Raw genomic sequence first — 21,408 nt, forward strand, 5'->3', positions numbered from 1 at the left:
ATATAGGGAGAGAGAGAGGGAGATACAGGTAGAGACAATGAGATATAGAGAGAGAGGGAGATACAGGTAGAGAGAAAATGAGATATAGGGAGAGAGGGAGATACAGGTAGAGAGAAAATGAAATATAGGGTGAGAGGGAGATACAGGTAGAAAGACAATGAGATGTAGGAAAGAGGGAGATACAGGTAGAGAGACAATGAGATGTAGGAAAGAGGGAGATACAGGTAGAGAGCCAATGAGATATAGGGAGAGAGGGAGATACCGGTAGAAAGAGAATGAGATATAGGGAGAGAGGGAGATACAGGTAGAGAGACGTAGGGAGAGAGGAGAGATGTAGATGAAGAAAGCAAGAGAATTAGAGACATAGATGGAGAGAATGGAGGGATGGAGAGAATAGATGTGGAAATGGAGAGATAGGTCCAACAATATAGAAAGAGAGAGACAGAGCGAGCCATCTCGATATAGAAAGCTATACAGAGAGAGAAAGATATCTAAAGAGAGGACAGAGACAGAGAGACAGACACAGAGAGACACAGAGAGAGAGAGACACAGAGAGAGAGAGAGAGAGAGAGAGAGAGAGCGCAAGTCGCAGCACAGAAAAACAAAGAGAAGCGGTAAACGGCCTAATTAGAGGGGCGTAGTGCACACACACGCGTTAGCATGCGTGTGTCTCTCCTTCCACGCAGGCTGCCATGCCTGGCGGAGTGTGTGTGAGTGTGCGTGTGTGATGCTGATGCGTCGCTGCAGAAGCGTGGGGGGGAGGAATGTGCTGAGTCCTGCTTGCGTCGGAGGTTACGGCGTAACTACGGCCCTCGGGCGCTCTGCGGTCGACTGGAGGCTATTTACAGGCTGAGAGTTAACGTGTGGGCAGAGAGAGAGAGAGAGAGAGAGAGAGAGAGAGAGAGAGAGAGAGAGAGAGAGAGAGAGAGAGAGAGAGAGAGAGAGAGAGAGAGAGAGAGAGAGAGAGAGAGAGAGAGAGAGAGAGAGAGAGAGAGAGAGAGAGAGAGAGAGAGAGAGAGAGAGAACACTGTCCCCATACAGAGTGGGGGGGGGCTGGGCGGGGGACAGGAGGTCCGGTGGTCTGGACCTCACTGGCTCCATTGTAGGACTTTCCAGCAGGGAAAAGTCAACATTTTCGCCCCCATGGGGGGCGCTGCACCCAGAGGTCAGGGAATGACTCATGTTGTGTTGATGGATGTGTCCTGTATCATCATCTGGTGCTCTGTACCGGTTTCACTTCCTCTTGAGTACCATCTCTTCTCAAATCAAAAGGAGAGATACCGGTAGACTAAGAATGGCGGCGGGATAACTAGCGGTTTAGGGGATTGACCTGAAGCTGAGAGTTACCGGGTTTGATTCTCTAATTTCTGTCTACCTGAAGGCCTCCTACCGTCTAACCCCTACCTGCTCTGTAATGACCTCTCTGTACTGTCTAACCCCTACCTGCTTCTTAATGAACTATATCTGTACTGTCTAACCCGACCTGCTTCTAAAAAAAGACAACAAACAGATAAATCCCTGGAAGTCTCTAAATAGTAAGCAGCCACCGGTAACGGGTTTGTATTTAAAGGCTAGCATGCCGAGCTAGCTGAGGCGCCGTAGCGCTATGAACCCGAGTCCATTCAGAGTCATGATGTAGCCATCATGGAATCAAGACGCTCACTTTAAGGGGACCCAGGGGTGGCTGTGTATTCATAGACCTCTGGGTAGCACTCTGAAACCACCCGCAGGGAGCCAAGGTTAGACAGAATGATGGACCCTCTGCTCCTCTGATCTACAGTGTCTACAATGCACAGTCACCCCTGTGGTGTGTACAGTGTTGACTACAGCATTGTTTAAGATGCTCTGATACATTCTCATGTAGGAGTGCACCTCCTTGTGTTAATTTTCTAGACAATAAACCGATTGTTTTTCTGAACTTTAAATTACATCAAACGGATATCAGATGTTGTTTCAGCGTAAACACTGAAACTCCCCGGAGTTGTCCTCAGGTGAACAGTACACATTAATACGAGTGTGAAGTTGAGAGATAAAGTCTCTAAATGCAAAATTACAATTCAAAAGAGCGGCAGACGCAGCAATAAACAGACGAGAACAAGTTTAGAAATAATCAGACAAAGACGAACAGAGCAAGCAGACCTTACACTGGCAGTCAATAACACACACACACACACACACACACACACACACACACACACACACACACACACACACACACACACACACACACACACACACACACACACACACACACACACACACACACACACACACACACACACACACAGTGAATATGTGAGAGACTATCGACAAAGGATATCGACTCAGTAGGTCAGAAGACAGCCTAGTGAGTGTGTCCCAGGAGGTCTCTCCCCCCTCCCTCCCTCTCCATCCCTCCCCCGTCTCCCACGCAAAGCGCTGGAGGACCCTACAGGGTTCAGCTCCCGCTCGTCCTCTGGTGAGGAAACACAACAGCACACCTCTTTGTGTTTCCTTTGTGTTTGGAAACAGACCCATTCTGCTCTTCGGCCTCAACATACAGTCTGCATCCTCACTTCGCTCCAACATTTCCCATGGTCGACGATGGCGCCAAGCCATCCAGAATCAGTGTTTCCATCCCATATGCAGAGACGGTCCGATACCAATTTTTTCCTTCCCGATTCCGATTCCAGAATTTGAGTATCAGCCGATACCAAGTATATCGATACAGCATCTAGCATTGTAACTGCTGACAGCACTTGTTCTTATTGAAGGGTTCATTTGCGATGACAGCGATGTTTAGTAAATGAGCAAGTCATGTGATGGTATCAGATCAGAGCATAGACCCGTAGACTTTCAACTCTACCCATACGCCCCTTCAAGGTTCGACCGACACAAAGGGCGACAGTATCTTCTGCTGCAGTAAACAGCGGAACCAATCATCAGACAGGCTTAGACGTGCCTCTCCAACCAGGAGATGGGAATGGTTTTAGGATTAAAGGTGATGAGTGATCCACGCGAGGTGGACCGCGGCGTGGCTCGGCTCCCAGCGAGGCCGTGGCCCGGGAGCCTCCGCCACCTGAGCCCCGACGCCGGCTGGTGATTGAGTCGTTAAGTCGTCCAGTAATCCAGAGAGTCGGCGCGCTTTAAGGGGAGAGCTGCCCGCCTCCGTCAGCTCATCGTCCTCCATTAATCCCTGCTGGTTTCCATGGTTTCAGGGCTCCACCTTCGCCGGCCCTCAGAGTCGGAGCCGCGCAGCAAACGGTAAACCGAGCTGGACGGTGTCTCCGTTTAATTACCCCGAGTGTAGTCCTCAGACTACTACTACCACCACCACCACCACTATTACTTTCACTACTACTACTACAACAAACACTACCACTCCTACATTACTACCACCACTACTACTACTACTACAACAAACACTACCACTCCTACATTACTACCACCACTACTACTACTACAACTACTTCATTACTACTACTACTATATCACTACAACCACTATCACCCCTACTACTACCAGTGTTATTACTTTCACTACCGCTACCACCGATATGACATTACTACCACTGCTATTACTACTACCACCACCACTACATTACTCCCACCACCACCCCCATCCCCAATGGGTTTGGCCACCCGTATGCGCCCAGGTTATTCTCAAGGTGTTTGCCGGCTGCCCCAACAAACCCAACACATCCCTGTTGGTTGTGTGTGTAGGCAGGCTGTAGTTGAATCCTTCCAAAAAGGTGGGTGCTAGTGTTGGTCAGACTCAGGGCCGTGCGGTAGCATCCCAAGGTGCTACCGCAAGGTTCACACAGGCCTACACGTCCTTGAGCATGACCTTTAAGGAGTGATCCCTCGCCCCTCCCGTTCCTCTCGTCCAGCGGTCGTCCGTCAACACAGGGCGGCAGGTATCCGCATGCGGCTCAGGAGGTAGAGCGGGTTGGCTGGTAACCAGGAGGTTGCTAGTTCAAACCCCGGCTCCTCCTAGCGGAGTATCGAGGTTTCCCTGAGCGAGACACCTCACCCTAACTGCTCCTGACGAGCTGGCTGTCGCCCTGTGTGGTCGACTCCGCCGACGGTGTGTGAATGTGTGCATGAACGGGTGAATGTGAGGCAATATTGTAAAGCGCTTTGAGAGGCCACTGGTTAGAAAAGCACTGTTTGCAGTCTGTTTACCATTCACAGAGTGTAGCACCTCACTAGCGCGCGGCGTTAGCTCTGTAGTCTCTGAGCCGTCGGCCTCAGCAGGAGCTGGTTCAGCGGGTCCCTCCGTAACAGCGTTTCCCCCGGGGCGGACCTGCCACTCAGGACCTGTGACGCGCCGTGTGAGTAAGCACGCTGACCTCAGTACGAGACGAGCTGCAGTCAGGAATGTCCGGTCTGTTGTTCACCTTAAGGAGTGAGTTACAGCGCCGGCCTTGTTTACCTTCTGACAGAGCTGGAGAGAATCAGGTCAGAGGAAGAGTGGGAGGCGTGCGAAAAGAACACGAGAACTGACCAATCCCTGATGGAGGGTGTGTGTGGCCCCATTTTATGAACACAGCACATTCATCCTGTCCTTCATTCATACTCTTCTTTATTAGGACGCTGTGTACACTGGCTGGCAGACTGACGGACTAAAAGGCCAGAGTGTGGCCTTCCAAAATCACAAACCATTACTTAATGACCTGTCTCTGTAATGTCTAACCCATACCTGCTCCTTAATGACCTTTCACCCCTACCTGCTCCTTAATGACCTGACTCTAGTCTGTACTGTCTAACCCCTACCTGCTCCTTAAATACCTGTTTCTGTGCTGTCTAACCCATACCTGTTCCTTAATGACCTCTCACCCCTACCTGCTCCTTAATTACCAGTCTCTGTATGTACTGTCTAACCCCTACATGGTGAGTGTCCTCCCAGCCCACTCAACACACAGTGTCTAAAGACATGTCAAATGCCAAACACGCCTGCTTCACACACAGAAGCACCTGACAGACAGATCACCTGACCTCTGTTCAAACAGAGGAAGCAGAGTCCCCTCTGCCACGACCCCCACCTATGTACACAAACCCACGCGTGTGTTTTGTATTAACTCTGTTCACCATGTGTGTGTGTGTGTGTGTGTGTGTGTGTGTGTGTGTGTGTGTGTGTGTGTGTGTGTGTGTGTGTGTGTGTGTGTGTGTGTGTGTGTGTGTGTGGCAGTGCCAGGTGCTTGGTGGTCCAACATGCTCGACAGTGCTCATGGGTGGATGTAGGATCCAGCATACAGTTCAACATTTGTGCACATCCATAAACAGACATGTACGGTGTATCCATCCATCCATCCCTGTTATGTGTTGCTGATTCACTATGGTCGGCTGTAACCAGGCCATCCAGGCTAAGCAGCAGCTGAATAAAGTCTCCTTCTCTCTCGATGTGTACCAGACAGCGCCGGGCTATCAGCGCGGAGAGACAAAGAGCCAGCCGGTTCAGTGCGCCCTGCCCGCCCCCTGCCCGTCAACACAAGCCCCTCTCTCATCGACCGCCAGTCACTCAGCAGTCGTCTTTGACGGGATGCCCAGAGGACTAACCCCGGAGCCGTGGCCCGGCTCCAGACTCAGAACACAAGGTGGATTTATATCGCTTTGCCTCTCCCTGCCTCCAAAAGTCCACGTCTCACTCCCTTCCCCATCTCTCTCTTTCTTTCTCTGGTCGATTAACACTTCCAGAGATGATCTCATCCATCAGGCGATGCAGAACATGCAGGCTGCACACATAAGCAGCGATATAAACGGATCACACCGTCCCTCTGCCTTGCGGTCTTGTTATACCACCCTACACGGCCTCATAAAAACAGTCACCGGCATGAAGTAATGGAGGAATATGAGTACACTACACAGGTGTCTGGCTATAGCGGTATCATTGAGCTAGACACCGCGGACAGGACGATAAGGGCGATATTGCAGCCCCTCAAGGGTTGGTATCCAGCGGTATCCGAGGGCCCGGATGCGATGGAGGCCAGCCGCTGACAGGTGCTGCCGCACCGGGCAGCACTCAGCAGCCCCCAGTACCACCCACCAGCCCCTGGCACCACCCAGTAGTACCCACCAGCCCCCAGCACCACCCAGAACAGGAGCTCTCACCAGCTCCGGGCACCACCCTCGGCCTGCAAGGTGAAGATCCACACGTTGAGTGGGTTGGGTTCGCTTACCTCAGTGCCACGCGAACCGAGCTCTCGTCCTGTCCCGAACTCATGCTGCCTCACCGCTCCCACGCGTCCGTGCAACAGTTGGAAAGAAAAAAGATCGATCCGTATCGATTGGGTCTCATCGGATCCACCCGGAGAAAGAAAAAACAAGTGCGCACTCTCTCCCAGCAGAATGTGTGTGTGTGCGTGTGTGTGTGTGTGCTGCGTGCGACGAATGGAGCGGTCCGCGTCCACCTCGACTACGACTCAACAAAACAACCCGCCTCACTGCTAACTCTGTGTTACACGCGCAATAGAGACAATGTGCGCGGCCGTCAGCCTGGCGGGCCTACCGGGCGTGCATATCCCGGTTAATGGGCACCCGCGTGCAGCGTGCAGTGTGCAGTGTGCGGTGTGCAGTGCTCCGGGCTCCCGCTGCGAAGCATGCATGCAGGGAGAGGAGACCGAACTGTGCTGTGTGAAGGGGGGAGCTCTCCGGTCGCACGCCGTCCGCTAAACTACGGAGGATTGATCCGCAATGCGTCACCAAGCCACGCCCTCTTCCACCAAGCCACGCCCTCTCCCGTCACACCCTCTACTCAGGGTTCGGTCTGTGACGTCATAGGGACCAGGGAATAAAGATAACGGGTTCCACCGTCCAGGGGTCTGAATGGATCCGTCCACCGCTGTCGTGGTAGGAGGAGGAACCACTGCAATGGTGCGTTTGGTGCAAAATATTGATTTATTTTATTTTTTGATATATTTGTAAAAGTCCATTGTCGAATAATGGTTTCAGCAAGTGACAAATACTAGGCTACTTAAACACAGTTAAGATTGTGAACAGCAAAGACATTATCAAACCCATTTTTTTCTTATAATTTTCACTGTTTTGGTGCACAGATGTTTTTTGCAGTAAATACGTCCCATCATCCACTAGTATCCATTACCTCTACATCTCAGGATGAGGTGTAAAGTTCACCTGTTTGTAGGTCGATCATTCCCTCCCACAAAAGAGCAGGGTCTGCCAATGGCCACGTAGGAGCTCTTTATATTGTTAAAGTGATGTTATGAATGTATTCATAAGGCGATTTGATGATTCCCACTTTGTACAGATAAGATATTTCTGAGTGGGATGACAGCCACCTTAACCCAACCAGGTCCAACCCATGGACCTATTAAAGAAGGTCCAACCAGCAGCCACACGATAAGTCTTCGTCAAAATAAACAAGAGTATCTGTACTTTCATGTTTATTTTAGAGACGACAAGTTAAAGCCATTTCGTGCTAATTGTTGGAATTAGTGTCCAATCTAATACCCAAACAATAATCTAATGATTAAATTATGCCATGCCCCATCAAATGCCATTGATCCACTTATGATGTATGCATAGGCTTTATTATTTATTATATTATTAATAATTATTCTACATATTCTAGTGAGGTCCCCCCTTCACTGTAAAGCGTATTTGAGTGTCTAGAAAAGCCCTATATAAATTCAATCCATTATCATTTCAATCCATTGCTACATATTCTATTCTAATTGTCAGAAATATGCATATTTTCTCCCTCCTTTTCCTGCAGTTGCCCACCTGCAAGTACACAAACCACAGGACAGAAAATGATCCAGGATTGTCCTTTATTCTGTATTCCATGTGCAGTATGAGTTTATGTTCACAGGTTTGATGTGTGAGTGTGTGTGTGTGTGTGTGTGTGTGCCACATGTCCAATACTTAATAATTAATACTTAATGAGAAACACACATTCATGGACCCTTATGGCACACACACACATACACACACACACACCCTAACTAAACTCATGAACCCAGTACATTGAGTCCAGGACCCCAGCCGACAGCTCTGCAGGGTGTCGCTGCTGAAGCCCCCAGTGGAAGTCAGTTCGGCCTACCACCGCCTCATGTGATCAGGGAGTATAAATAAATACGACGAAGGCAGTGGAGCCGGGAGCGGAAGATCACTTACACACCGTCGTAAAGATGACAAGTATAAGAAAGCCAGAGGGACGACTGGATACATCGACCCAGGAGCAGAGTGGGATAGCAGCCTACCAGCGTCCTGGACCGTACCCACGGCTGATGTGCCTACCAGTGGACCGTACCAACTGGTAGGCTGATGTGCCTACCAGTGGACTGTACCAACTGGTATGCTGGTGGATTCACCAGTGGACTGTACCAACTGGTAGGCTGGTGGATTCACCAGTCTGCCAGTGGAAGATACCGACTGGTAGGCTGTTGGATCCACTCTACACGCTCCATCAATCTTGTTAAAGGTGCTGCTGGGAGTTGTAGTTTTGGATCATCATTTTTATTTGGAAGAATAAGTTACAATATCTGGATAATGATATCATAATCATATGAAAAGTTGTGCCATTGATCCAACATTGGAACCAAAACCAGGCAGTGAGAATATCCCCCCACACCAAGATACCATACAGAATTAGTAAGCATAATAAGTTATTTCAAGTACTTCTATAATTATTAATTGTAAGTTAACATACGAACAATGACGGTGATAAAACAAACGACAGTTCAAGAGGAGTATAAATACAAATACAAGGCCACCATAAGTGTTAAAGTGCAAAGACATTGTCCGTGTTCAAGAACCAAGTTCAGGTTCCCTCTGGAGCAGAGAGAGTCTCCGGCCCCTCCGGTCTTCTGGTGGCCGAGCGCTGAACCCAGAACCCAGGACATGCTGAGACCTGTGGAGGGCATGTGTGGGTCTAGGGAGGTTCAGACCTTCTGGTCCCACTCAGAAGCTCAGGCGCTCTTTGTCCCTCAAGATGCACACGGCAAATATTGGCCGTACCATCAAACAGGACAGAACCAGTTCTGTCAGGAGAAGAAAAGTGATGAAAGGAGAAGTACACCTGCACTATTCAGCCAGTGAAGAGACCTGGTGTAGACCCCCTCAGAGCAGGTCCTGGGTGGGGGGGGGGGGGGGGGGTCTTCTGCAGCTGAGCATCACCCTATCGGAGCTGTGGAAGCAGAACAAGGTAAGGGAGTTTTTTATTGCCCTCTGGGGGGGGGGCTAGGGTCGGGGGGGGGGGGGGGGGGGGGTCATAAATACAGAGCCTTTGAAGACCTTTGAGACTGTACCGGTGATTAAGGGCTATACAAATAAAAGTGAATTGAACAAGGAGCTCTTGAATGGCTTTCCCCTGGTAGTATTATGGGCTGGAGGACCCCCCCTCCGAGAAGAGACTTACGGTGATGTAGGCGACGGACCCGTCAAACCCCACCGCTCTGGACGGAGCCACACCTGGCTCGGACAGGTCGGGCTAAAACGAAGGGTTCAGACGTTTCAAAATGAGGCTGTTAGGCAGAGTGAGACCCCGTCCCTGGTGGTCCCACAGCAGGGTCTACCGAGTCCACATGGTACCAACCTGGTTAGGACCAGGACCCTGGTGGTCCCACAGCAGGGTCTACCCAGTCCACATGGTACCAACCTGGTTAGGACCAGGACCCTGGTGGACCCACAGCAGGGTCTACCCAGTCCACATGGTACCAGCCCGGTTAGGACCAGGACCCTGGTGGACCCACAGCAGGGTCTACCCAGTCCCCATGGTGCCAGCCCGGTTAGGACCAGGTGGTCTTACGTTTCCAAAACACCAAAGAACTGTTTGATGGAATAAGGAGGAGAGGTAGAACACGGAGGAGAGGAAGCTGGAATCCCAGTTTGTAAAGTTCATCATCACCAAGAAAGACCTCCTGAACACCTGTGGTCCCCCAACATAATGTCCACCGTTTATGAAACACATGAAACCAACAACAACAGGGTGTTAGTGGTATGAACAAATTAATATCGAAATCAAACTTTGATTGATTGTTAGTTTCATGTCACCATTGGAATGAATTAAGACATTGAATAAATAAATACTCAATTATAATCAACTTGTGTCTCTCACCCTTCTACAGCCATGATTAGCCGACTCGTTAAAGTGATGGGACCTGGATATTATTCACAGAATACCTTGGAAATTGAAAAAATATACCCGAAAAAGTGTAGGATTTTCTGGCCTGAATTCTCCCCTCCCCCTCAAAGTCTGATGCTTCATTTAGCTGTGCCGTCGCTGTGACGTGATTGGTCCATCGGCTTGAAGGAACAGGAAGGAATTCTGTGGTCCATCACTTTAAAACGTTTTTCCCAAAACAACAAAAAACAAAACAGAGAGAAGGTGCAGAGTAGAAACCAGAGAGCGCCCCTCCACCAGCAGCCTAGTCCAGGCCTAGTCCCGGTCTAGTCCCGGTCTAGTCCAGGTCTAGTCCAGGTCTAGTCCAGGTCTAGTCCCGGTCTAGTCCCGGTCTAGTCCCGGTCTAGTCCAGGTCTAGTCCCGGTCTAGTCCAGGTCTAGTCCCGGTCTAGTCCAGGTCTAGTCCAGGTCTAGTCCGTGTCCGACTGCTCCTTGTCCGAGCAGGGCGGCCGGTCGCTGCTCGTTACCCGGGTGTAGCGGACGCCTCCGCCGCCGCCGCCGGAGCAGAGCGGGCCGGTGAACAGGACCTCCATCTCCTCCAGGGGCAGGCCCTGCGTCTCGGGCAGGCAGCCCAGGAGGAAGAGCACCCCCAGCAGGGAGACCACCGCGTACACTGTGAAGGCTCCTGGTACCGCAACACAACACAACACACCACAACATAATGTAACACAACACAACACACCACAACATAATGTAACACAACACAACATAACATAATGTAGGACAAAACAACACAAGATGAGGAGCACGCCCAGCAGCGAGAACACCGCATACACTGTGAGGGCTCTTTGTACCGCAACACACCACAACATAAAGTAGAACAACAAAACACAACACAATGTAGCACATCACATCACAACACAACACAGGAGAAAGAGCACCCCCAGGAGGGAGCCCCCCGTGTACACAGAGCACGCCCCTGGTACCGCAACACAACATAATGTAACACAACACAGGATGAAGAACAAGCCTCTGGTACCACCAACACAGTATGTGGTATTAATCAATATCAGAGAGAGAGAGAGAGAGAGAGAGAGAGAGAGAGAGAGAGAGAGAGAGAGAGAGAGAGAGAGAGAGAGAGAGAGAGAGAGAGAGAGAGAGAGAGAGAGAGAGAGAGAGAGAGAGAGAGAGAGAGAGAGAGAGAGAGAGAGAGAGAGAGAGAAATGAGCGGAGTAGGGAAGAGGAGGAGACAGGGAGGGTGAGGAAGAGGAGGAGGAGGAGGAGGGACCCCCTGGCAGCCTACTGTAGTAGGTGAGGGCCTGGGCCTCCCCCCGGCCCCCCCTGACCCCTGACCCCCCTGGCAGCCTACCGTAGTAGGTGAGGGCCTGGGCCATGTGCAGGAAGCTGAGGGACACCAGGACGTTGCAGATCCAGTTGACCCCGGCCGAGACGGCGTTGCCCGTGCTGCGCGCCCACAGGGGGTAGATCTCAGAGTTCACCGTCCACGGCATGGGGCCCATGCCTACACACACACACACACCCACACGCACACACGCACACACACACACACGACACACGTACACACACACAGATATTGAGACAGAATCGTTCAGGCCTAAACACCCTCCCAGGAGACACTAACTGAGGTGACCACTAGGAGAGAGACCACTAGGAGTGAGCTGAGTGGGACCTGGAGCCAAGGAGAACACTAGGGGGAGAGGGGACTTGGACCTGGGGCGAAGGAGGCCAGGTACAGGATGAGGCCCAGCAGGACCACCCAGGAGTAGGACGTGGGGCAGTAGTTGTAGGCCCAGAAGGATCCGTCGCCCCCTGCTGTCTGGTTGGAGCAGCTGCAAGGTCATCGCACACACACACACACACACACACACACACACACACACACACACACACACACACACACACACACACACACACAGGAAGACAGGGGTCACAGGACAGCAGTATCAATAAGAATTAAAGCACAAAGATGTGGCACACGCACGCACGCACGCACGCACACACACACAAAGAAAGAAGCACGCTCACACACACACACACACACACACACACACACACACAGAAGCACGCACACACACACAAAGAAAGAAGCACACACACACACACACACACACACACACACACACACACACACACACACACACACACACACACACACACACACACACACACACACACACACACACACACACACACACAGAGAGAAACACACACACGCACCTGCCCCAGGCGGCCTGGTCCGAGGAGGCGGGGTCAGCAGGAAGGCAGGTGGAGGCGTACAGGGAGGTGGAGTTCTCCCGGTAGCAGAACCCGCAGACCGGGTCCAGCATGCAGCCCTCACAGGTCCTGGGGCGAGGATCACCCAACCCTCCGGTCCATTAAACCCATCACATGAACATCTCATCCACAACATGATGGGTCTTTTAGCGGCTGCAATTGGAATATTGTACCACAGTGCTTTTAGCGTACTGGGTTGTCTAGGAAACATCTGGTGGACAGTTGCATTGTACCTCCCGCTACCTATTCGTACCAAGGACCTGTCAGCCCCCTGCAACCTTGTCCTTCTCCCCCCCACCACCACCACCACCGCATAAAAGTCTGACCAGCGTCTGACCATGTCCTTGATATTTACACATGAGAATTAACATCATCTACATTCCTACAGTTCCCCTTTTGAACAATTGAATTAGGGTGTGTGTGTGTTTGTGTGTTTGTGGTCTAACCCATAGTGGGTGCAGGTGTTGTTGGGCAGGTTGAGCGGGTGGGAGGTGACTGGAGGCGAGTTCTCAGCGGTGAGCAGGAAACCCAGGGCCAGCACTCCCAGACTGAGGGCCGTACCTGGACACACACACACACACACACACACACACACACACACACACACACACACACACACACACACACACACACACACACACACACACACACACACACACACACACACACACACACACACATTTACTCTCTCTTACAAAAACATCCTCTCTTAATAGTAGTAATATAGTCGTATAAGTAATGGAGTAGTAATAATATAACAATAGTAGAAGTAATATAGTAGTAGCAGTAGAAGTAATAATATAGTATTAGTAGTAGTAGTATACAAGCAGTAGTAATAGTTTTGTATTTCCATAGTAGTAGTAGCAGTACTAGCACTAGAGTGCAGGGTATTTATGGTCGAGCTGTCAAAGGGTGACAGTAGTAGTTGTAGTAGTACTAGTATTAGTACTGTCATCCTGTGACAATACGTACAGGCACAGTATCAGGACCGTCCCTATTGGATGAATCCGATGACAATGAGAACCGCCGTGCATCACGGGAATGTACATCAGTTGTACACCTAATCCCTGGTGCATTATGGGTAACAAGTGGTATTGAGGTACTGAGTCGCTCGGGGCGATGGAGGTGACCATGGCGACACCTACCCAGCATGCTCCACAGCGACAGCCGGCGCCGGCCCATCCGCTCCACAAGCCACACCCCCACCAGCGTGAACAGGAAGTTGGTGGCCGCGGTTGCCGCGGACAACCAGATGGCCTGCTTGATGTCTCGCACCCCCGCCATCTGCAGGATGGTGGCGCTGTAGTACCTGGGTCATTCGGACAGGAATACTAGTTATACCATACTTATCTAAAACTTATATAACCTTAGACTTCTTCTGCCAAACAAGGACAGAACCATCGTCTAGAGGAGCCTACATGTTGTAATATACTATCTTCCTAAATCCATAGTTCATCACCATAAAAATAAAAGATTTATTAACTTGATCACATCTCTGTATCTGCGTGTGTGTGCGCGTGCGTGCGTGCGTGTGTGCGTGCGTGTTGGAGTGCGTGCATGTGTGTGTTTGCGTGCGTGAGTGTGTTTGCGTGCGTATCCCCTACATGATAGTGTTGACCCCGCACAGCTGCTGGAACATCTGCATCCCACACCCTACCACCAGGGCCCGGCGTGTGGGGGCGTGGCATAGGATACGCCAGATCACCAGGCCCCCTGCAGGAAGTAGCAAAGGATGTCCCTGTTACCTCGAGGCCTCCCTGGGCCTTTGATTGGTCAGTACAGGACACCTCTGTTCTGAGGGTCACCAGGCTTTATGACGGCCGGATGAACTCTGGGGTCACCAACCAGTCACAAGTGGATGGGTTTTGAAACGGCTTGTACTCAACCTGCTAATTAATTGGCTTATACATCGTCACAGCGGGGTAACATTAAACACAGAGGAACAACGTCAAAGCATTACTTAACCAGGAACTGTAAGGATGATTCTAAGATGATGCCAAGATCATGCTAAGACCATGCTAAGATCAAGCTAAGATGATGCTAAGATGATGCTTAGACCAAGCTAAGACCATGCTAAAATGATGCTAAGATCATGCCGAGATCATGCTGAGATCAAATTTATAGCAAAATGACAACTGGAAATGATCCCTCCAAAATAAAAGCCCCCTGTATTGAGTGTGGTTTTAAAACAGAAGAACAGATAAAGTCCTGGATGTACAGTTGGAGCTGTTGATGATGTCCCTACCTCCGCCCGCTTGCTTCTCCTCCTCCTCCACGCTGGTCCTGATGGTGTCGTACTCCTGGTCAACGCCCCGCCCCCCTCTGATTCGCTGCAGCACCACGCGGCCCTCCTGGCCCCGCCCCTTCTGCAGCAGCCAGCGGGGGCTTTCTGGGAGGAAAAGGAACCCCCCGAACTGGAGCAGGGCCGGGACCACCGACAGACCCAGCATGTACCTGGCGGGGGGAGAGGGTGGAGGTGGAGGTGGTGGGGTGTTGGATGGTGTTGGAGACGTGGTGTTGGGGAGGAGAGGTAGTGGTGGTGGAGGTGGTGGGGTGTTGGATGGTGTAGGAGAGGTGGTGTTGGTGGAGGGGGTGGTTGGGAGGAGAGGTGGACAGGTGGGGAAGGGGAGAGGTGGAGGTAGGCGTAGGGAGGGGGGGGAGTGGATAGGAGAAGAGAGGAGGAGGCGGTGGTGGTGTGTTGGGTGGTGTTGAGGGTGGTGGTGGATATGGTTGATGGTGGTGTTGGAAGAGGGGGAGAGACAGTGAGGGAAAGAGAGACCATAAGGAGAAAGAAATAGAAGATGAAGAGAGGAGAGGGGCAGGGATTAAGATCAGAAGGAGACCTGAACAGGGTCGTCTCCTGACCCAGGATCAGATCAGAGCACGGACTGGCTGGAGACTGCCTGTCTCTCTGACCTGGGGACTTCATTTCTCTCTGACCTGAGGACTGCCTGTCTCTCTGACCTGGGGACTGCCTGGCTCTCTGACCTGAGGACTGCCTGGCTCTCTGGCCTGGGGACTGCCTGGCTCTCTGGCCTGGGGACTGCCTGTCTCTCTGACCTGGGGACTGCCTGTCCCTCTGACCTGAGGACTGCCTGGCTCTCTGGCCTGGGGACTGCCTGTCTCTCTGACCTGGGGACTGCCTGTCCCTCTGACCTGAGGACTGCCTGGCTCTCTGGCCTGGGGACTGCCTGTCTCTCTGACCTGGGGACTGCCTGTCCCTCTGACCTGAGGACTGCCTGGCTCTCTGGCCTGGGGACTGCCTGTCTCTCTGACATGGGGACTGCTTGTCTCTCTGACCTGTGGAGTGCTGCTGGCTGGAGCCCTGCCTGTCTCTCTGACGGCCTGTCTCTCCGACTGCCTGTCTCTCTGACCTGGGGAGTGCAGCTGGCAGGAGCCCTGCCTGTATCTCTGACCTGGGGTCTGCTGGTCAGAGACACAGGCCACGGTCTCACAACATGACCCTCATTGTGTACTGCTAATCACTGTCTGATAGAGAATCTTTGGCTTCAGACGATTCGATTCGATTAACGATTCAGTAGTTGGCGATTCGATTCAAAGACAATTATTTTTTTTTGTAACGATTCGATTCGATTCTGTAAACCACGATTCGATTCAGTAACTTTGAACCAAAATTCTATATCCGTGAAATAAACATGCAATAATGTGATACCCCTTGTCAATTTTAGCATTATTCTTTGCAAAGCCAAAATGCTTCCACACTTTGGATTTCAAGTTTGCTGGTGCATTAACAATCTCGCTGCCGCTCTCTGCCATGTTTGAAATGCACCAGTAGAGGGTGAGGGAGAAAAAAAACCTCTTGTGGGACTTCCTTGCAAGCTGACTGGCTGATGACAGAGTTACGGATTACCGAGCTCCACTTCACAAAATAAACGTGTAAACTAAGTCTTAAAACATTAATCATAATCGATTCATACGATTTAAAGCATTTATATCGATTATTGGTGAAGCCAAAGCGATTCATTCTATTTATTTATTTTAGCAGATCGATTTAGTTGAATCGGTAGGACAGACAATCGATTCATCGACGCATCGCATGAATCGTTACACCCCTACTGTCTGACCTTTGCCCTGTAGGTCCCCTGTGTTGGCCCTGGTGTGTTATCCAGAGGCAGTATTGGTCGTCCCTATCATGGACTGGACTGTAGTCTTCACAGCTAAGTCTACACTGACGTTGCTGCTTTTGTCAGCCAATACTTGTGTTCAACCAGTTTATCTGAAATGGATTTTGTCGATCAAGGAGTCCCGCTGTCTGAGAGCAGGACTTCGAAGCGATGGCCAATAAAAGGGCAGCGATCGACAGAGCTACCCAGATCTGCACAGAAGGCTTCCCCAGAGCATATTCTGCTGGACATTTAAACAAATTCTTCAATAGCGCACAGAGTTAGATCAGCATTCTGAATGGTCATGAAGATGGGCGCCCAGATATTAATTTGAATATGCGGACGGTGTCACGAGGCGGTCTGAGCCTAAACCACATCCTCTGGGAAATGTAAACATAACTCTAGGGCTCTTCAAGATGTAAACCAACGTAGTAGTAGTAAAGAGAGAGAGAGAGAGAGAGAGAGAGACATAGACAGAGACCGAGAGAGAACGCGCGAGAACGAGCTGCAGCACAGAAAGACAAAGAGAAGGGGTAAACTGTCTAATTAGAGGGGTGTGGTGCGCACACACACAAACGAGAGAGAAGATGATATCCTTGATGTACCTCCAGCCGTCCTTCTCCAGGTAGCTGAAGGCCCCGTCCACCATGCTGGCGCTGAACTGGCCCCCGGTGATGAAGAGCTGGTTGAGGGTGACCAGCTGGCCCCTGAGGTGGGGGGGGGCCACCTCCGCGATGTACACCGGGACCGTCATGGAGGCCAGCCCTAGCACACAGCCCACATCATCATCATCATCATCATCATCATCATCATCATCATCATCATCGAGCAGATACATGACACAGAGCTCTGTTCATTACTAACACTATCACTACTACTACGTATTAACACTGTCACTACTACTTATAAACACCACTACCTATAAACACCATCACGAACACCACTACCTATAAACACCATCACTACTACTACTACGTATACACACCGTCATGTCTGCCCCACCAGCCCCTACAGCCCCCTAATGACCCTCAAACGAAGGGGTTGCTCTTCTGGGTCCCTAGACGTTTCTTCCTGGATAATTTGAGGAGTTTTCCTCGCCCTTTAGGTTTAATCCGGAGATAAGGGGGTCTGTATAACGCGGCATATGAAGCCCTTTGAGACACGGTGATAAGGTTCTAAACAGATAAAATAGGCTTGATAAGATAAATTTCCTCTGTTTACATGATCTGATCTGTTTAGTGTCTATGCTGAGCCCAACCTCTCTGACCAGGATCTAAGTGATTTGGTTAGGCTATGAATCATCAGGCAGGGCATTCATAAACATGACGTTAAATTATCAAAAGGATACCCAAACATCAGCTTATGTCAGACATCTCCTGCGACCCGTATCAGGGGTCGAGCCCCAGTGGGGTCGCGACACCTAGGTTGGGAACCACCCTAGTATATTCAAACACTTTCACAGTAGCCTACAAATAAATACTTTAATAAAAGCTCAACAGAACAACAGAACCAGAAAACGTACCTATACCCAAGCCAACGATGACCCTTCCTAGGAGAAGGGTAATCTTATCCGGCGCGGTGCCCAGGACAACTCCGCCGACGCTGAAGATGCCGCTGGCCAACAGGATGCAGATCCGGCGGCCAAACACCCCGTTCAGGAAACCCCCCATTAGGGCGGAGAGCGCCGCGGCCCCCACGGTGCTCGACACCACCAGCTCCTGCCAAAGGGCGTCCAGGTGCATCTCTCGCTTCAACAGCAGCATGGCCCCGGACACCACCCCCGTGTCGTAGCCGAAGATGAAGCCCCCGAGGGCGGAGAAGAACGTCAATACGTACACGAACCCCGGCGTAGGGGGTCGGGCTGCGTCCGGGTCCTGGGGGTCGGTACCATAAGCGGTGACCGGGACTCCATCCAGTTGGGGGCTGATGAGGCTCCGTTCTCCATCGTCGGTCGCTTTCTTCTCCCCGTCCCCCATGGGGCTGGTTAGGCGGCGCAGCGGGGGGTCATGGTGCTTGCTGCTGGACATGCGAAAGAGAGGCGCGTCGGTTACACCCTGGGTGTCCGGTTCTCGGCGGACGGTTTGGCGTCTGATCCGAAAGTGCTGAGGGTTTTCTGTGACATGCCAGGGAAATGAAATCACGTCGCTGCTTCTTGTCTGGCTAGTCTTGTTCCAGTCAGGCGTTCTCGTGTTACGACGGACCGCCTGGAACGAGATGCAGCAAATTAGCGTTATTGGTGAGAGAGGGGGCGGGACTTTGAGATGCATATAGCTTCGAGAGGCGAGTGAGAGAGTGAGAGAGATATGTCTGTTTCATGTTTCTGACATAAATCTGTCACAGACTTTTCAAAATTCAGATTTATTCTCCCTTTTGGTTTGTAATTATGGTCGCTCTAGACTGTTAACAACAGAACCGGAAGCTGCGCGGCGGTAAACCGGGATAACGCTAAGCCTAGTCAGTCGAGCCAATAGCGATACACGGGGGCGCGGCGCGTTCCACAGGTGACCCCCCTCGAGGATTGTTATTATTGACAACTTGTCTCGTCGTTTAAACTCCAACCCAGTGCTACAGTCCATCAAACCATTCACTCTCCCCGCACAACCAGTCGTTATACTTAATAACACCAACACTGATCGTCTTCAACTGTCTCGACGCCCATTTTTGCTAATCAATATTCCAACGTGGATGATGGATCGATTGCCACTGGTGCACGTCACCCCGACCTGCTGGTATACAGGTTATGATGATGTTAATGGGAGCCTGAATGCACCAGCTGTCTGCGGACTGCCGTAAAGTAAAACACACAGATCCAGTCCTCATCAAACTTCCACTTCCTATCAATTCCTAAAGTGACCGCGGACACTAAAGGGGAGACAACCGGTAAAACTTTATAATTAACTCCAATAGTGGCGTGAGCTGTTCATCAAAGTAACCAAACAACAACATAAAGCGTCTCTTCTTACTTTGTTCGCTGATCCCTGCTCGCCTCTCCTCGGACGGGAGGTTTCAGACTGAAGTCCTGAATCCCAGAGAAGTCATATGACAGTCGGGAGGAAGCAACACACGTCACGGTGAACGCACGTCCGTCCGTCCCCTCAGAAACAGAAAGGGAACATGTCTCCGTGGAACTAGGAACCACCCGACTCATTCCTCACAACAGCAGCGATTGGCTCACCCACCCCGGGCTGTTGTGTTTGTTTTGACGTCCGGCTGCACCCCACATGGTATTTTCTCCCCGTGTTGGTCCCCCGCTGTGATGCGTCTCTGTAACCGTCCTTTGGCGCTGCAGAGCGGCAGCAAATCGTGAGTTGATGCCGCATGACTCGAGCATGTGGGCCACCGATGATCAGTTCTCCGGACTAGCTGAGCTGACACCCTGGGACACCATGGTGAACAAAGAGGACCTGGAGGAGAGCATCAAGAAGCTGGTGGTCCGGCTGAGCAACGTGCAGGAGGACAGGCAGCTGATAACGCTGGTACAGATCATCCAGGATCTGCTGTTCCACGCGCACACGGACGATGGTAGGACTACTACTCTGCTGATTTATAAGTGTGTGTATAAATTGTGCATACGTTTATAGAGAGCTCAAACTAAAGGATGTAGGAGATGATACGCGTGACTGTTGAATATTCTGTATTTAAACACATTTATGTATACCTACATCGTTGTAAGACATTTCATTTCCCCTCTGTTTTCCAGTTCCAGTTCCAGTTCTTTTTTCTCAGTTGCACGCTTCTCTTAAAGTGTAAATTACCATAATAAGCCTCAGCATGGGGACAGAGAGCAGAGAGGTCTCCTCCCTGTCGATGTCCTCTCTGTTTCTGGTTCTGGTTAGGTAGGGGTTTTAGTTAGGTTTATGGTCCCAGCCTTGCTGAAGTCCTCTTTGTTTCTTTGTGGTCTCTGCAGCAGCAGAGCTGTTTGAAGACAAAGACGTCCACGTCCCTCTGATGCTGGTGCTGTCAACCTACATCGACAGCAAAGGAGTCCAGCAGGTAAAGATACAAAGACATATTGGCCCTTTTAGGATTATTTCGTATTTTAATCAATACCTAAAGAGCCTCGGATTGACTGTTGCTCGGGGTCTGGACTGAGACTCCAGGCTAGTTTAGTTCGGCTGGCCCAGGAGTATTATCCAATAACATTTAACAAAATTGACAGATACTCTACAATAAAAAAAAATCAATTATATCACAAGTTGTGTTGTTAAACGTAGGTTTTGACAGTTTTCTTGAAAGTCAACTTTCAATCAGACTCGATCCGCTGCCACATTTCTTTGGGCTGACAAATCAAGTCTTTGGGGGGAGACATATCCCCCCCAGATCTATGCCCTGCCTGGGACCCTCCCGGTCGCCACGCCCGTGCCTGGACTCAGCCCTCACACCCCTGCCTGCCTTGTTTTCCAGGTAGGGGTGTGTTGAGCAGGAGGGGCGTTTCCAGGCAGGGAAGAGCCAAATGGGCGGAGTTCGAGTTAGAGAACGGTTTAAGGGTTATGGCTAGTTTAAGGTTAGGGTTATAGTTAGGTTTAGGGGCTAGGGTTAAGTTTAGGGGTTAATGTAAGAGTAATAGTTAGGTTTAAGGGCTACGGTTGGTGACCGCTGGAGCAGTGACACTCACACCTGAGTTTTAGTTTCCTTTGTTGTTCTACCTTCAGAGGCGAGCCACGCCGTCGCCAACTTCTTAAAAGGACTGAATCATCGTCCCTCGTTAACCTTTAACGATCCGGCTGAAGGTTAACAAGGCGTCCCAAGCCACTTTAAGAGCTGGCCTGTGTCGGCTGAGCCTCCTCAGTCCACATGACGGGGACTGGGGAGTGGAGCGTCTGAGCGCGTGCACGTTTACACGCTGCTTCACGCTGCTTCACGCTGCGTCACGTCATGTGACATCACGTGTAATTGTGCACGCGCTCAGGTGATCATATACAGTACAT

General features: G+C 50.9%; 3 protein-coding genes across 11 annotated transcripts in view; 1 reads left to right on the plus strand and 2 right to left on the minus strand.

The window, feature by feature from the left end:
* The window catches only part of kif21a (kinesin family member 21A), a 54,612-nt gene extending 47,960 nt beyond the window's left edge, over positions 1–6,652 (minus strand). For 5 of the 6 annotated variants that reach the window (XM_060061618.1, XM_060061620.1, XM_060061616.1 and 2 more), the window contains exon 1: positions 6,158–6,652. In XM_060061618.1, the coding sequence (XP_059917601.1) occupies positions 6,158–6,201 (44 nt within the window). In that variant the 5' untranslated portion in view covers positions 6,202–6,652. Of the gene's footprint in view, positions 1–4,163; positions 4,418–6,157 lie in introns of those variants that run through there. The other variant, XM_060061619.1, reaches the window with a different exon arrangement.
* Positions 6,653–8,434: 1,782 nt separating this feature from the next.
* On the minus strand, positions 8,435–19,577 carry LOC132465001 (proton myo-inositol cotransporter-like). 3 transcript variants are annotated; one of them, XM_060061661.1, is made up of 13 exons: positions 19,444–19,577; positions 18,003–18,684; positions 17,086–17,245; positions 14,602–14,810; positions 13,961–14,069; positions 13,502–13,665; positions 12,803–12,917; positions 12,300–12,425; positions 11,793–11,911; positions 11,431–11,583; positions 10,519–10,746; positions 9,358–10,386; positions 8,435–9,126 (listed from the first exon to the last, which is right to left on the minus strand). In XM_060061661.1, exons 2-11 carry the CDS (start codon positions 18,505–18,507, stop codon positions 10,532–10,534), a joined length of 1,875 nt encoding a protein of 624 aa, XP_059917644.1. In that variant the 5' UTR covers positions 18,508–18,684; positions 19,444–19,577; the 3' UTR covers positions 8,435–9,126; positions 9,358–10,386; positions 10,519–10,531. The 3 variants fall into 3 exon arrangements, with proteins under 3 accessions (XP_059917644.1, XP_059917643.1, XP_059917642.1); XM_060061660.1 differs by having other exon boundaries at positions 9,358–10,397; XM_060061659.1 differs by having other exon boundaries at positions 10,497–10,746.
* Positions 19,578–19,791: 214 nt separating this feature from the next.
* The window catches only part of lrrk2 (leucine-rich repeat kinase 2), a 37,464-nt gene continuing 35,847 nt past the window's right edge, over positions 19,792–21,408 (plus strand). For both annotated transcript variants that reach the window (XM_060061614.1, XM_060061615.1), the window contains exons 1-2: positions 19,792–20,002; positions 20,388–20,473. In XM_060061614.1, coding sequence (XP_059917597.1) covers positions 19,792–20,002; positions 20,388–20,473 — 297 coding nt within the window. The remainder of the gene's footprint in view (positions 20,003–20,387; positions 20,474–21,408) is intronic.

Source organism: Gadus macrocephalus, chromosome 9, assembly GCF_031168955.1.
Source record: "Gadus macrocephalus chromosome 9, ASM3116895v1".
Lineage (NCBI taxonomy): Eukaryota > Metazoa > Chordata > Actinopteri > Gadiformes > Gadidae > Gadus > Gadus macrocephalus.

What these genes read in the sequence shown, in the direction of transcription:
- LOC132465001 (XM_060061661.1), bottom strand. Translation starts at nt 18,507, where the DNA reads ATGTCCAGCAGCAAGCACCATGACCCCCCGCTGCGCCGCCTAACCAGC. An exon ending in CATCGTTGGCTTGGGTATAG is followed by an intron (nt 17,246 to 18,002) that starts GTACGTTTTCTG and finishes GCTGTGTGCTAG; the next exon opens with GGCTGGCCTCCATGACGGTC. An exon ending in TGCGGGGTCAACACTATCAT is followed by an intron (nt 13,666 to 13,960) that starts GTAGGGGATACG and finishes CGAATGACCCAG; the next exon opens with GTACTACAGCGCCACCATCC.